Genomic DNA, 13,646 nt, shown 5'->3' with positions numbered 1-13,646 from the left:
CTTAGACCTAGACCTGGCCCCTGGTCCTCCACAGATCATTAACCACCCAACAGTAAAGCAACGCTTCCCTGCACCCCTTGAGCCCTTAGGGTCAGCTTAACAGTTGGGTCCTTGGTTATAGAAGGTCTCATAGCGCCCTCTGCTTGTGGTGTCAGTATGTTGTCTTCGTCCAGCCAGACTACAAGGCAGGGATCCTGTCTGCTCTTCTGTGTCCAGGGCAGGTCATAACAAGACTACTATTATTATGTAATGTGCAGTCAGTGGACTTGACTTGCGACTGGACTTGACAGTTGGCACAAACTATCCGCTTCATTTCAAGATTGTGAGAAGCTGCAACAACCCCCATGCCCTGTCCCTCCCAGAATAGGTGAGGATGGACGGGTGATGCTGGGTGTTGGATTCATTCTGCAGCTGGTTGTAGGTTTCACATCCACCCTCGGTGCCGGGATGATTTGAGATTTTACTGATATGGTTCATTCAAATGCAACCCACAGCTCTTCAGGCCCCTCATTTCTCTGTTTGAACATTAGACTGCAGAGGGCATGTGGGCACCCCATCCATCTTCTGATGAGTGGAACTGGGTAACTGGACATCAGAAAGGCTCCAGGGTCTACATCCGTGTAGCCTCCCTGGTCCTGGATGGAATTAACGCTTTAACCATGATTCTCCCTGGAAATCCCTCCTCAGTGGGCACAAGGTAGGGGCAAATGAAAATGAACCCATCAGAGAATTTGGGGAGAAGAAGCAGATGAGACCTCTTTGCATGAGGTCAGATTTTTTTTCTGCACGTGAGAGGAATAAGCCAAATTGGGGCCTGACCTCAGGTCTTTATACAACTTGCTCCTTCTCTTCTGCCTTTAATGTTGCCTTCGGAATAACGGCCTTGACTGGCGTCGTGAGGACTTCCGGGATTTGACTTAAGTCCGGGTTATGTCATAAGGCACTGAACTTGGAGTCATGCCTGCGTTCAAATCCCAGCTCTGCCTCTGTCTTTGTTCATTAGTTTGAAGCAGTGAAGAAGCGCGTAGGCCTTGGGGTGGGGGAGCCGCAGGACCCCCAGATGAATTACCTAACCTGCCCAAGCGTCCATTTGATTGTGTATGAAATGGAAATCATTCGGTTGACTTTGTAGGTTTGCAAGACTACTCAGTGTCATGATGTTTTGAAAGCAGTTAGTACAGGGGCCTGACATGTAAGCACTTCATAAATGGTAGCCTTTTCGGATTATGATCATACTCTTGCCTCCCTCCCTCCCTTCCTTCCTTCCTCCCTTCCTCCCTCCCTTCCTTCCTCCCTCCCTCCCTCCCTTCCTCCCTCCCTCCCTCCCTCCCTTCCTCCCTCCCTCCCTCCCTTCCTCCCTCCCTCCCTTCCTTCCTCCCTCCCTCCCTTCCTCCCTTCCTTCCTCCCTCCCTTCCTTCCTTCCTCCCTTCCTCCCTCCCTTCCTTCCTCCCTCCCTCCCTTCCTTCCTCCCTTCCTCCCTTCCTTCCTCCCTCCCTTCCTCCCTCCCTCCCTTCCTTCCTTCCTTCCTCCCTTCCTTCCTCCCTCCCTTCCTCCCTCCCTCCCTTCCTCCCTTCCTTCCTTCCTCCCTCCCTTCCTTCCTCCCTCCCTCCCTTCCTTCCTCCCTTCCTCCCTCCCTTCCTTCCTCCCTCCCTTCCTCCCTCCCTCCCTTCCTTCCTTCCTTCCTCCCTTCCTTCCTCCCTCCCTTCCTCCCTCCCTTCCTCCCTTCCTTCCTTCCTCCCTCCCTTCCTCCCTCCCTTCCTTCCTCCCTCCCTTCCTCCCTCCCTCCCTTCCTCCCTTCCTTCCTCCCTCCCTCCCTTCCTTCCTTCCTCCCTTCCTCCCTCCCTCCCTCCCTTCCTCCCTTCCTCCCTTCCTCCCTCCCTCCCTTCCTCCCTTCCTTCCCTAATCGTTCAGTGAGTGCAGGGGAGCATGCTAGCCCTTGAGGGCTGAGCAGGTCTTGGCCTGATGGGCAAAGGCCAAGGGAGCAGCATTTGCACCTGGGGGAGAGCACAGACGCAGGCGTGCGGTGGGCTTCTGGGTCTGAGGGAGTGAGGTAGACGGTGCGGGTATTTGTTTAATCTGAATTTCTGTGTCTGAATTTCTAATGTTTCAGTATTATCCTCACCTCCGTTCCCCAGCCAGTTAGAGGCCCCTCTAATGCGGTTTCCTTCACAGAGCCTGACCTGAGGCCACCTCAGCGTGGTCCCTCCTGCTCTTGTGGCCCTGTGGCGCTTTGTAGCTCTGCCATTAGAGTTTTGGGGTATCTTGTAGACAATATGCAGCTAAAAGTGTCTTGGTCTCCATCACAACTCATCCTTGCCTGAGGCCTCTTGTATACTAAGCACTCAGCCTCCTATGAGCTGCATTAAATTTAACCTAGTTCAGCGTTTCCCTGTGACACATTTTGAAATAGTGTTGGGTTTTGTGTGTGCGCATGTGTGTGTCTGAGATAACTGAAGATGTCTTCTATTTCGAATAAAGAGAAGACATAGTCTTGAATGATGCCTTGGCTTTTTCATTCTAGAAGTTTTTCAAAAGTTTCCTTTAACGAGTTCCAGTGGATTTCAGGGTTTACCATCATATTGAATGCACAACCTATAATTATCTTTTTTTTAATGAATGCATAATTTGCATTCTTCCCTCTCATTTAATGCGAAATGAATTAGGAGAAAAAAGTGACATTTTAACTTAATTTAAAATAGGTTTTATGTGATCGGCCCTGTCAGGGGGCAGGCCTGGTTTTCTGTTAGCAATTATTAAACAAAATAGATGAGCCCCCGTTGATAGAGGGAGTCTCTCGTGGGCGCAGACGCTAACTCTCTGCTTTGTTTTCCGCTGCAGGCGGTGACCACGACCGCGGAGCCCGATGTGCACGGCAGGCGGGAAGGCCAGGCCGGCGGCCTTGGGGAGGAAGGCGTGCGCGCGGAGCCGGGGGACACGGAGGCGCGCGTGGGTCTGAACCGCGCTGCCCTGTGCCCGTGGGCTCCCGGCCCCCAGACCATGACCACGGCCCAGAACGGCCACGGGCGCGGAGCTGCGGTCCCCGGTCCCATCTCTGATCCCAAAGACCCCGGCATGGTGACCTACCCGGCGTGTCGCCACGGCGGCTGCGGCGGCGCGGGCGCCCGGGAGGCGCGGCTCAGCCCGGCCCGCCTCCTGCGCCTCTTCTCCGCCGGCGCGAACAGGACGCGCGCCGACCCCGAGCGGCCCCGGCCCGCCGGCCTCGTGGGCAGCTCCTCCACGTGGAACGCCCTGGCCTCCTTCCGGAAAATGGGGTCTTTCAAAAAACTGAAGACCTCGGTCCTCCAGGGAATTCAGAACCGGGAGGGATGGGACGCCGCCAAAGAGGGGGCCGAGGAACGCGACCTAGGCAAGGCGGTCCCCAACGGCGCGGCGGCCGGAGCCCTCGCGGGCCGGTGCTCCCCGGGACCCGGCTTCGCGTCCGACGGCTCGGACCCCGAGGAGCCCGACGACGGCTTCGCGCGCGGCGCCCTCCGGTCCCGCAGCATCCGCCGCGCCTACGGCCTGGGGCGCATTCGCCTCCTGGACCCGGAGCCGCCCGCCCCGGAGCCCGCGGCGCGCGAGGCCCCGGCGCGGGAGCCCGAGAGGAACGGCGTCTGCAGGCGGAGCAAGAGTACGGACAGCCTGACCTTCCTCAAGAAGAGCTCCTTCCGGCGGAAGTCGGCCTCGCACCTGGCCGAGCTGCGGCGCGCGCCCGAGAGCCGGGGCCCGCGGAGGACGCTGAGCGGCTCGTCCGCCGACTCCGACAGCTCCGGCGGGGCCCCCGCGGGGCCCAGGCGCTGCAGGAGCCCGCTGCGGGCCCCGGACCTGGCCCGGGTGCTGCGGCTCGTGGGCGGTGGCGCGGCCGGCCGGCCGGGGGACCCCGGGGGCGCCCCGCCCGGGCCGCGGCCGCACAGCCGGCTGCACGACGACTACTCCCGCCGCGCGGTCGCCGGCCCCGAGCGCGGGCGGAGGGGCGCGCAGCCCCCGGACCCCGGCCTGGCGGGTGCTGGGGGCTCGGCCGGGGACGCGGCTGCCGGAGGTGCCGCTCCTCGCGCCCCCGGCTCTTCCTCCGGGCCCCCGGCCCGGGAGGTGTCGGACAGAGGCTCCAAGGAACCGGGCCCTGGCGACCGGTCTCCCCTGGAGCCCGAGCCTCCTCTCGGCCCTGCGAGGCCCACCACGCCCAAGCCCCCCAGCCCTCGGAGCCCCGACGCAGCCCCTGCCAAGTGTCCCAACAGTGTCAGCGCGCTGTCCCTGAGTTCAGTGGACAGCGAGGAAAGGGCAGAGGGGCCCGTCCAGAGGGAGCAAGGTCCCGGGTCCTTCCAGGATGCGCTGCAAACCGCCTGTGACCTGGGCAGTGAGAACAGCGGCGCCGGCAGCCACCCGCAGCAGAGCCTCGGAGGGGCGAACTGTCCAGAAGAAAAGACGGACGAGGTAAGGGCCGAGCGGGGCATCCTTGGTGACCCGCCACGTGACGGGTGCCTGTCACAGCGCCACCCTCCCTCCCTCCCCGGAGATGGCCCGTGGGCACAGCGGGTCCCTTCACTTGCCTGGAGGCCGGGGTCCTGAGCTGATTCTCTTGCCCTCACGATTATTCTTGTTCAGTTGCTGTTTACCAGGTTCAGGAGTAGTCTTTCTCTGTTCTGAAATGAATTGCTGTTGTGTGAAACTCCTTGAGATGGCAATTACCGTACAATTCCTTCAGAAGACAGGTGCCCCAGCCATGTGCTAGATTTGGGGAGAAAAGTTGAAAACATCTCTTTTGTAGTCCATGCAGCTAGCTGATAGGGGCTCTCAAAATCTTGATTTTTGAAACATTTTTTTTTTATTACCCAGAACTTTCTTCTCTTTCTACTTTAAAGTGTTTCTATATCCTTTCCAACAGAGTTCATATGAATGAGATTCTTTATGAAGAAACCATTACATATTCTAAGTCTGCTTTATTTCCGGGAGTGAATTAGAAACATGCAGTTTGATACCTGTCAACGCCTGAGTGATGATGGTTCAAAGGAATTTTTATGATGGTTATTGTACTTATTTTTATTTTTTACTGGTAACTACATACTTTAATTTAAAAATAGCCTATTTATGTAAAGTAGTATGGACTTATTTTTAGAGTAGAACATAAGCATTTCATGAATTGAATTCACTAATAACTGTCAAGGCTCCAAGAGCAAAGGTCTTTTCATATCCTGTCAAGAATCCGGGCAACCTTACTGCGTAATTTTCACTTTATAAATGCATTCAGTAATGGTCCCTTACAGAGCTGAGAGCCGAGGAGATGCATGCATGTGTCCATATTGCAAATTGTTCTCTCCGTAAGTTCCTAGACTATATCACAGGTATAAATTGGTGCTTGCAACGGTTGCTTCCCACTGATCCCCGGAGAGGACCTCAGTTTTGCCTTGCTGCCTGCAGATGAGTAATGATACAGCAAACTTGGAAGCCAAGGCAGCCTCTGGACTGTTTTTAACCTTTGCTTTGCAGGGAGCCTTAGAAGGTAGAGCCTACCACAGATCACTTTCAGGAGATCTAAATCTGCCTCATGGATCCCTGGGTAGCCAGAGAAGGGAGGCTGCCTCACTTTTTCTGGATCTGGGTTTGCATGGAGACCTCGGGCGGCCAGTCTGTCTTCCAGAGGTCCTGTATGTTGAGGACCACTTGCTCATTTGCATATTTCCAAAGAAGTCCATGGAACAGTTGTAAGGACACGAGACTAGGTGTCAGCCGTGGGAAGGAGTCCCGACTCTGCTCTGGTTTGTGTTATTGATCAAGGCCTGAGCCGATCTGGGCTTCACGTCTCCCTGGATGATGAGATGAAGTGTAATTCCTTACACCAGGCACCCCGTCCTGCCACACTGATGGTTCAGGACACCCCCTCCTCCTTCAAAAGAGGGATTTGCCTAGTTTTAGAGGGTTCTTTATGCTTAAGGTGGACATTTTATTTTCTGCTTAACAAAACCAGTAAAAAAAAAAAAAATCATTAAAATATTTTATTCCTGAACACGTATTAACTAAACATATTCAAGAGTTAAGTTTCTAACTTAGTTACTTCCCAGGGTAATTTTTGACCATTATATACTTTTACATGCATATTTGCTGTTCGTAGTTTATATCATTTAGTTTCTACCCACAAGGGATCACCAAAGAGAGAAAGCAGAAAGACACAAGTTATTAATAGGGCATGCATGTTGATAATTCTACGGATTTTCTTTAAGCTATTCATTACATTTTTAGGTTGCATTCATTTCCGCAGAATTCTCATGTAGCACATCAAGCTTCCTCTTGTGCTTTTAGAGTAAATGTCAGAAAGAGAAAATATAGTGATGATTTTGCCCAGCTTGCATTGTATATATTGGTAGTCTTTAGTGTTACTTGCAGAGTACTTGCAAAATACAATCTGAAACCTCCTCTTTTATTTTGACATTTAGAAACAAAGTACAAACCAAATGAAGCAAACAAAACAAACCAAAAAGCACCTTGCGAAATGCGACAGTTCCAGCCTTCATGGGTTACAAGCAGTATTTATCAGTCTTATATAGCCTCCCATAAAACTAAATAACAGTCTTTACTATATTTTAACGTACACTGTGTTATTTTTTAATTTATTGATAGTATGGTTTCATCTATATGTTTAAAGCTATTTTGAGCTGTGGTTATGGTTGAATTTAAAAAAGTTGAAACCTGTGTGCATTATGTTATTTAAGATGCATAAGCATCATGAAATTTTCAATAAGGGAGAATAATTTTTTTAAATTTAGAATCATTTGTAACATACTACTCCTAAAGGGACAAAATCTTTGAAAAACTGCACACTGTTTAACAAGACTGTGTCCAAAAATAGCCTCCTTAGCGTTGCACTCCTGCCACCTAGTGGTAAACTTTGTTGTAACAACGATGATCTGGGGAATGAGACTGAAATTGTTACTTGGTTGTGAAATGCAGCTGAGCATTTATACCTGTTCCCGTATAAAGGTGCAGACACAGGGGTTTAGTGTCGCTGCTGGTGTTCCTACAGAGTCACACAGTAACTCACTGGCTGAATTAGGTCAGCGGGAGGGGGCCCTGTCCTTAGTCCTGCGGTATGGATGCCCTAGTTCCTGGTGGTGCTGAAATGTACCATAGATGAAGCTCTTTTAAGTGATGAGAATCCATTGTAACTCCTTTACAGGGAGCTTAAGTCTTCTTTTGGTAAATGTTTCTAGTTTGGTTGGGGTCCCAGCTCTGCCTTCCAAAGATGCCAAACGTTAGGCAAGCCCTTGAACTTCTCAAAGATAGAATGTGGAAGAGCTTTCTCTGCCTTGGAGGTTTGTAAGAACCAAGGAAATTATGTGGTGAACACTCAGCCCAGTGCTTCACACTGGCTGACATTGTCTGGTGTTCACTATCCGTTTAATGATTTTTCCATCCTAGATTGCCTGACTTCTTCAGACAGTGGCCAGTTAAGGTCAGTTTTTTCCAAAACTGGTTGTTAACACCGTGTTACAGGCTTCTGGAGGATTGTGAGATTTATATGTTTATTCAGTAACACGTCACATCAAATTGTGGAGTACCTCCCAGGTGTAAGACACTCAGGTGTAGCTCTAAGGAATAGTGGGTGATGTCGAGGAAGATTATTGATGACCCAAGGTGTATCTAAATCATAGTAGAACATGCAGAATGGATTAAATTCCTCAAAAGAGGTAAAACCATGATGCTGTGGGATTTCACAAGAGTTGTAGTTCTTACCCACGTACCAAATGAAGGAAAGCTTAATAGGGGTGATCACATCTGATTTGAAGAAGGTGAGATTTCTGCAGGTAGTTACGGAGAGGAAGGTGGGGCATTTCAGTGGTCAGATGTACAGCGATTTTATGTGATTTGAGAGAACAGGATATAAGTTTGATCTGGTGTTGCGGCACCATCCCAGTTAAGATGAAATTGTTAGGTTCAGATCATGGACTCTTGGATTCCAGATAGTCTATACGTTACTTGGTAAACATTGAGGAATCAAAGATGTTTCTGAATAGAGTAAGCCAAGCCTTACAGTTGGCTCCAGCACTCAAATGTTTGAGGGTCTTGTAGCTTTCTTCCTCAGGGACTTGTGCCCTCAAAATCGTCGGAAGCCCTCGCAGTATGCAGCCTTATGCAGTTGAGACGATTTGAGCGCTGGACTGGGAGACTTTAGTTCTGCGGGATGCACAGTGTCATTCCTGCCTGGGGCTTCCACCCGCCAAGGTCACCATCCCCGCCCGGCGCTGTCCGGCCTGGGTGCCTGGGGACTTCATGTGCTCCGCCGGCCCCCGCCCCTGGACCACTGCCCGCTTTTTGCTGCTGCCTCTGAAAAAGGAGGGGATTTCTGTGGCATCACCAGGTACACTGTCACTAAAATAAAGCCTCTCTCTAGCTTCTAGTACTGGAATAATCAATCCAGTAGGTGAGTAGGGGCTAAATCAGGCCTATTTTCAGCGTGGATTAGGAACTCTGGAACTTTATGTGATCACGAGGGGTACTTCATACATAATGATGGTTCTGAGGTACTGGTTTTTTCTGTAATTTAATCAGAGACACAAATATTGCATAATTTTGACTCTTTGCAGATTACTTAGACATTACTCTCCAGGTTACTTCAATAGGTAGTTGGGAGATTTAAACAGTTCTGCTAGAGGTTAGAATTATCCACAGCTGTTTCACAGAGCCTAGAAATTCCAGAAAGATGAGGTTGCCTACATAGAGGTAAATGTAGTGACCCTAGAAAACCTGCCCAAGATTTTTAGGAGCTTTATTGAGGTATAATTTTCATGACAAAATTCACCAATTGTAGGTATACCTATATACCTGCGCAAGAGCCTAGTTTTTATAAAAATTACTGTAATAACCGTTTGTAATCAAGTATAAATGATATGCTATATCATATTTGCTATGAATTTTAAGTTTTCTAAAGTATATGAAATTCTTAAAAGAAATGATATGAACCAGTATCACAGTGTATTTGTCAAAGTTTTAGTATTTTTGCTTATTTGGTGCCTTGTTTTAATTTGTGCGTAACAAAGGCATAATAAGGCCTTAATGAAGTTATGAAATGTAGAAAAGTAGTGTCAGTATTCTTCAGGGGAAATTTGAGCCTGATGATTAAGAAACTGATGGCAGTATATATGTTTTTCTCCTGTTCTGTTTTTCTCATCTTAAGCTTCCCTATGATAATCAAGAGGAAAGAGCGTCCAGGGTTGGGAATTACTTTCCACTTGGCCCGGTGACACATGTTCACGTTGATGTGTCTGCGGTGACTGTCGGAAGGAAGGCCGTAGGCATGAATTGACAGAAGAACATCAGCACAGTTTGTCACACGTCCCTGTATAAACCGACTGTTACCTCTGTTTCTCCCACCAGGGACAGTGTGAGGACACAAGGACGATTAGAACGCGCCATTCACTCAGGAAGAGCACAGGGCAGCTGAGGGGGTCTCCCCTGGTTCAGGAATGGGGGGGGGAGCCCCAGGATTGGTTGCCAGCCAGCGATGCCAGCGTTTCTGAGTGGTGGGGAGGCTCTCTGGTGTGGAATAGTCGGGCTTTGTGGGAGGGCTGCCCGAGTTCAAGTCCTGGCTTTGCTGCTAACCAGCTGTACGTCCTTAAGAAAAATACTTGACCTATTTAAGCCTCATTTCTTTAAAAATGCAGGTAATAATACCTATCAGGAGTAAATGAAATAATGCACATAAGATACATACCACAGTGCCTGGAACATAGTAGAATATTATTACGCTTAATATCATTATTATTAATCTTCTTAGTTTATCTTATCATATTATATACTATATTATTATATTATATATAATATTATATGTTAAACAATATTACAAAAATTATATTAATTTTATAATTAAAATTAAAATATTACATATTATATATTATAATTAAGATTATACTATTGGTTATTATTAGTAATCATTAATATTAACAATAAAGCATAAATATTAGCTTTTATCATATTCATTGTTGGTTAAAATTGTCACCTTTGGTCAGACCCTTCAGTACAAACCAGTTAAATTCTGCAAATTACTTCCCATCTTGTAGCCAGAGTTTCTCACAGTTTGGAATCGGACCACTCAGGATGCAAGGTAAAGACACAGGTCCTGAGCCCCACCTGGAGCTACTGAATCAGGAGCAGTAATCTGGACCTTTAACACAATACCCAGGGAAGTATCTCAGGCACTGAAGCTTGAGACCTGCTGTCCAGGCCGAGGCTCCTCTGGGTACTAATATCCTGTATGTTAGGTTTGGGCATTTCTCTTCCACACCTACCCCCGCTAACTCTTGGTTTAGGAAAGAGAGGCATTAACCCCTGAAAGAGTTAAACATGACTTGTAATCCTGGTTTTTTCATTGAACTCTATTAACTGGATACGAATCTCTATAGAGTACAAACAGCAGTTCCCCAGGAATGAAATTAAAACCTTTCAAGCAAGAAATAAATGGTGGAATAAAGCATTTGGTCTAAAATATGTTGACCAGAAATCGCTACACCCTCTGCTGGGGACTGGAGTTTTACCAACTCCCTTTGGAACTTTAAAAATGTCATTGGCTCTTACAACTAAAAGTATTAATAGCAACCGCTCATGTTTATCTGATGGTTTTTCAGTGAATAAAGATCCTTCTCGGCCACCCTGTCAAGGAGGTCAACATTTTTGGATTTGGATTTTTGTTTTTAAACAGTGAATAAAGATCCTTCTCGGCCACCCTGTCAAGGAGGTCAACATTTTTGGATTTGGATTTTTGTTTTTAAACAGTGAATAAACTGAGGCCTGGAAAGGTTACAGGCCCCTCCCAAGCCCCGCAGTGGGGCTGGAGCCAGGCCTTTGATGGGGACCAAGGCCCAGGGGAAGTGTCTGCTGCGTGCAGACAAATTCTAACCATTTGCTGGTTTCCTGACCTTTGGTGGAATCTCTTCATCTTCCTTATCTGTAGAACAGAATTTAAAGTGTCCACTGCAAGGCTTTTAAGTTTCAATGAGATGGGATCGGCAAAGGCCAATTTTCAAACGCCGGTTTCGTCGCTGCCCAGTGCGTTTCCTCTCCGTTTCCTCTTTTGACTCTGAGTCCAGCATCCCTTCCCCGGAGCTCGGGCCACCGCCTGCCACAGCTGGCCCCTGCCCGGAGCAGAGCCCCTCCTCTTGATTTTCCGGGTGGGGTTCGGCCGCTTAGGGTGGGCTGGGCAGCTCACTGAGGACCTTCATTCAGTCCCTCTCCTGGCAGTTTGGGTGGGTCACCCGATGGCACAGGACAGGAAGCTGCTGTGGACAGTGGAGGGGCTGTGACTCCAGGGCCAGAGCCCTGTCGTGCCTGGAAGGGCAGAGCCTCGGGCGGGGAGCCTTAGACACAGTGTGTGACTGATCCAGTCCCTAACGCACAGTATAAATGTTTTATATATTTACTTAGAGCAGGTTCCGTTGTAAGTCTGGATTTGTTTCTTCTCTTTCTGAAGTATGAATTATTCATCTGTAATTGTTTTACTGCAGGTTTTGAACTAAACATACTCGAGATCTTTTGCAGCATCGCGCGTTCGATTCTCACGGAGCACCTTGGTGCCGCCTCGTGGTCTTCCTTCCCTCTGGGGTGGCCCCTGTTCCCACAGCCCCAGGAGCTCTACCCAGAGCGCCCTGGGGACCAGCAGATCTAATCAGGCTCGGGGTTTACTTGACTCCTCAGGTTCATGGGCTGGACCCTTGAAGTGTAAAGATGGGGGTTACAGAGTGTATTTGACGTCAGTGAGTGTTGCCAAAAGGAACAGCAGGTCCCCACAAAGCCCTCACTCCTCTGACTTCCCTCTGGAGTGCTTTTCCCACCCTCCCGTCACCACGCCCTTGTCATCCACTGCCTCCTGTCATTGCATCCCAGGCTCCTTTCTCCTCCCAATGCAGCGATGCTTCCCGCTGAGCCTAAAATATGGAAAAGAGACGTTTGAAAAGGCCTAAATCTTTCCTTTTATACTCTGTCACCAGCAGAGGAAACTTGTTGGTTAGAAAAGATGCATTACTTTGCTTCTCACGTGTCTGGTACCAAATAGGAGACTTTATTTTATTTTTATTTTTATTTTATTTATTTATTTTTGGCTGTGTTGGGTCTTTGTTGCTGCACATGGGCCTTCTCTTCGTTGCGATGTGCGGGCTTCTCATTGTGGTGGCTTCTCTTGTTGTGGAGCACAGGCTCTAGGCGTGCCGGCTTAAGTAGTTGTGGCGTGTGGGCTCAGTAGTTGTGACTCGCGGGCTCTAGAGCGCAGGCTCAGTAGTTGTAGCACACAGGCTTAGTTGCTCCGCGGCATGTGGGATCTTCCCGGACCAGGGCTCAAATCTGTGTCTGCTGCATTGGCAGGCGGATTCTTAACCACTGTGCCACCAGGGAAGTCCCAAATAGGAGACTTTAAAACAGGATTGTTGACAATGGGGGAAAGAAAATTGAAGTCGGCTTGTTTCCAGGGTACATGGAATTCAAATCGGTTATGAAAGAGACAGAAATGGGATGGTTGATTTCCTGATCTAAGATATTGTTTTAGGTTTTGAGATATTTAGTTATCCTCAAGTGATAACTTAAGTTCATTTTTATAAAATCACGTATAAATGTAGGGTGAGGACAGCTTCCTTGCCACCCAGAACTGCTCATTTATTTGCTCCTTTGTCCACCAGTCACCCATTCATCCCTTGACCCATTCATGAAGCTTCTTAAACTGCCAGTTTCCCAGGCTGCAGACTCTGGGGATGTGACTATGGTATTGGATAATTTGGAAAGAATGTAAGTAGCTGCTGTCATGTGACACCCAGATAAATAAATCAAGGCTATAAAAATATTGCAGTGGTTTTAGCAGAGGCACAGGAAAGAGAGCGCAGAGCCCAGGGGGATTTGTGAAGTTTTCCTGCAGGAGGTGACGTTTCAGCTGAATGCTGAAGGATACAATGTCCGGATTGACGGGCAGAAAGGTGTCGTAGGGGGGCAGCCTTCCCCTCATTTCCGGTTGCCTCAGGTGGTCTGCGGCAAAGGCGAGTTGTGTGGTGTGGCTGGTGAATAACTGCGTGTGAAGACGCAGCTGGAAAGGCACATCGGATGAGGTTCTGAATGACCCCGGGTTCGTTCTGGGCGACGGCCAGCCACGATCTGATGTGTGTTTTAGTGGTAGGACGGAGAGTGGGTTGGAGACAAGGAAGCGTTAGGGGACTGTTCCATGGGGCGTGATGGACTAGATTCCTCCCGAGGTTAACTGTAGCTGTGGCTGGGGAGGGAGAGGGAAGCGTTGAGGGGCGCCCAGCGTGGGGCGACTGGGCACCCGGGATCTCCTCAGCTAGAACACAGAGGCACTCATGACTATGAAGATGCTATTCTGCCTTCTACTCCAAGGGCCCTTAGTTTCCTTGATTCTAAAGGCATTCTGGGCTGTTGATTTGCATATTTGTGCTGCCAACCGTGGCTTGAAATGCGTTGATGATGGGAACACAGACATCAGCCTTCGTTGTCCTCCACAGAGAGCAAGCTGGGCCCTGCTTCCCCTTCTCCTTTCCCCCTCACAGATACCAAAATCCACGAACGCTCAAGTCCCTTACATACAATGGTGTATTATTTGCATATAACCTACTCACATTCTCCCATATACTTTAAATCATCTCTAGATAACTTTTTTTTTTTTT

General features: G+C 49.1%; 1 protein-coding gene across 4 annotated transcripts in view; it reads left to right on the top strand.

Moving 5' to 3' along the window:
- SPATA13 (spermatogenesis associated 13) overlaps window positions 1-13,646 on the top strand; it is a 267,083-nt gene that overhangs the window by 191,143 nt on the left and 62,294 nt on the right. For 3 of the 4 annotated variants that reach the window (XM_059902616.1, XM_059902617.1, XM_059902618.1), the window contains exon 2: window positions 2,839-4,431. In XM_059902616.1, coding sequence (XP_059758599.1) covers window positions 2,839-4,431 — 1,593 coding nt within the window. Of the gene's footprint in view, window positions 1-2,838; window positions 4,432-13,646 lie in introns of those variants that run through there. The other variant, XM_059902619.1, reaches the window with a different exon arrangement.

The sequence above is a fragment of the Balaenoptera ricei genome, chromosome 18 (assembly GCF_028023285.1).
Source record: "Balaenoptera ricei isolate mBalRic1 chromosome 18, mBalRic1.hap2, whole genome shotgun sequence".
Lineage (NCBI taxonomy): Eukaryota > Metazoa > Chordata > Mammalia > Artiodactyla > Balaenopteridae > Balaenoptera > Balaenoptera ricei.
This window is presented reverse-complemented; position numbering and strand designations above follow the sequence as displayed.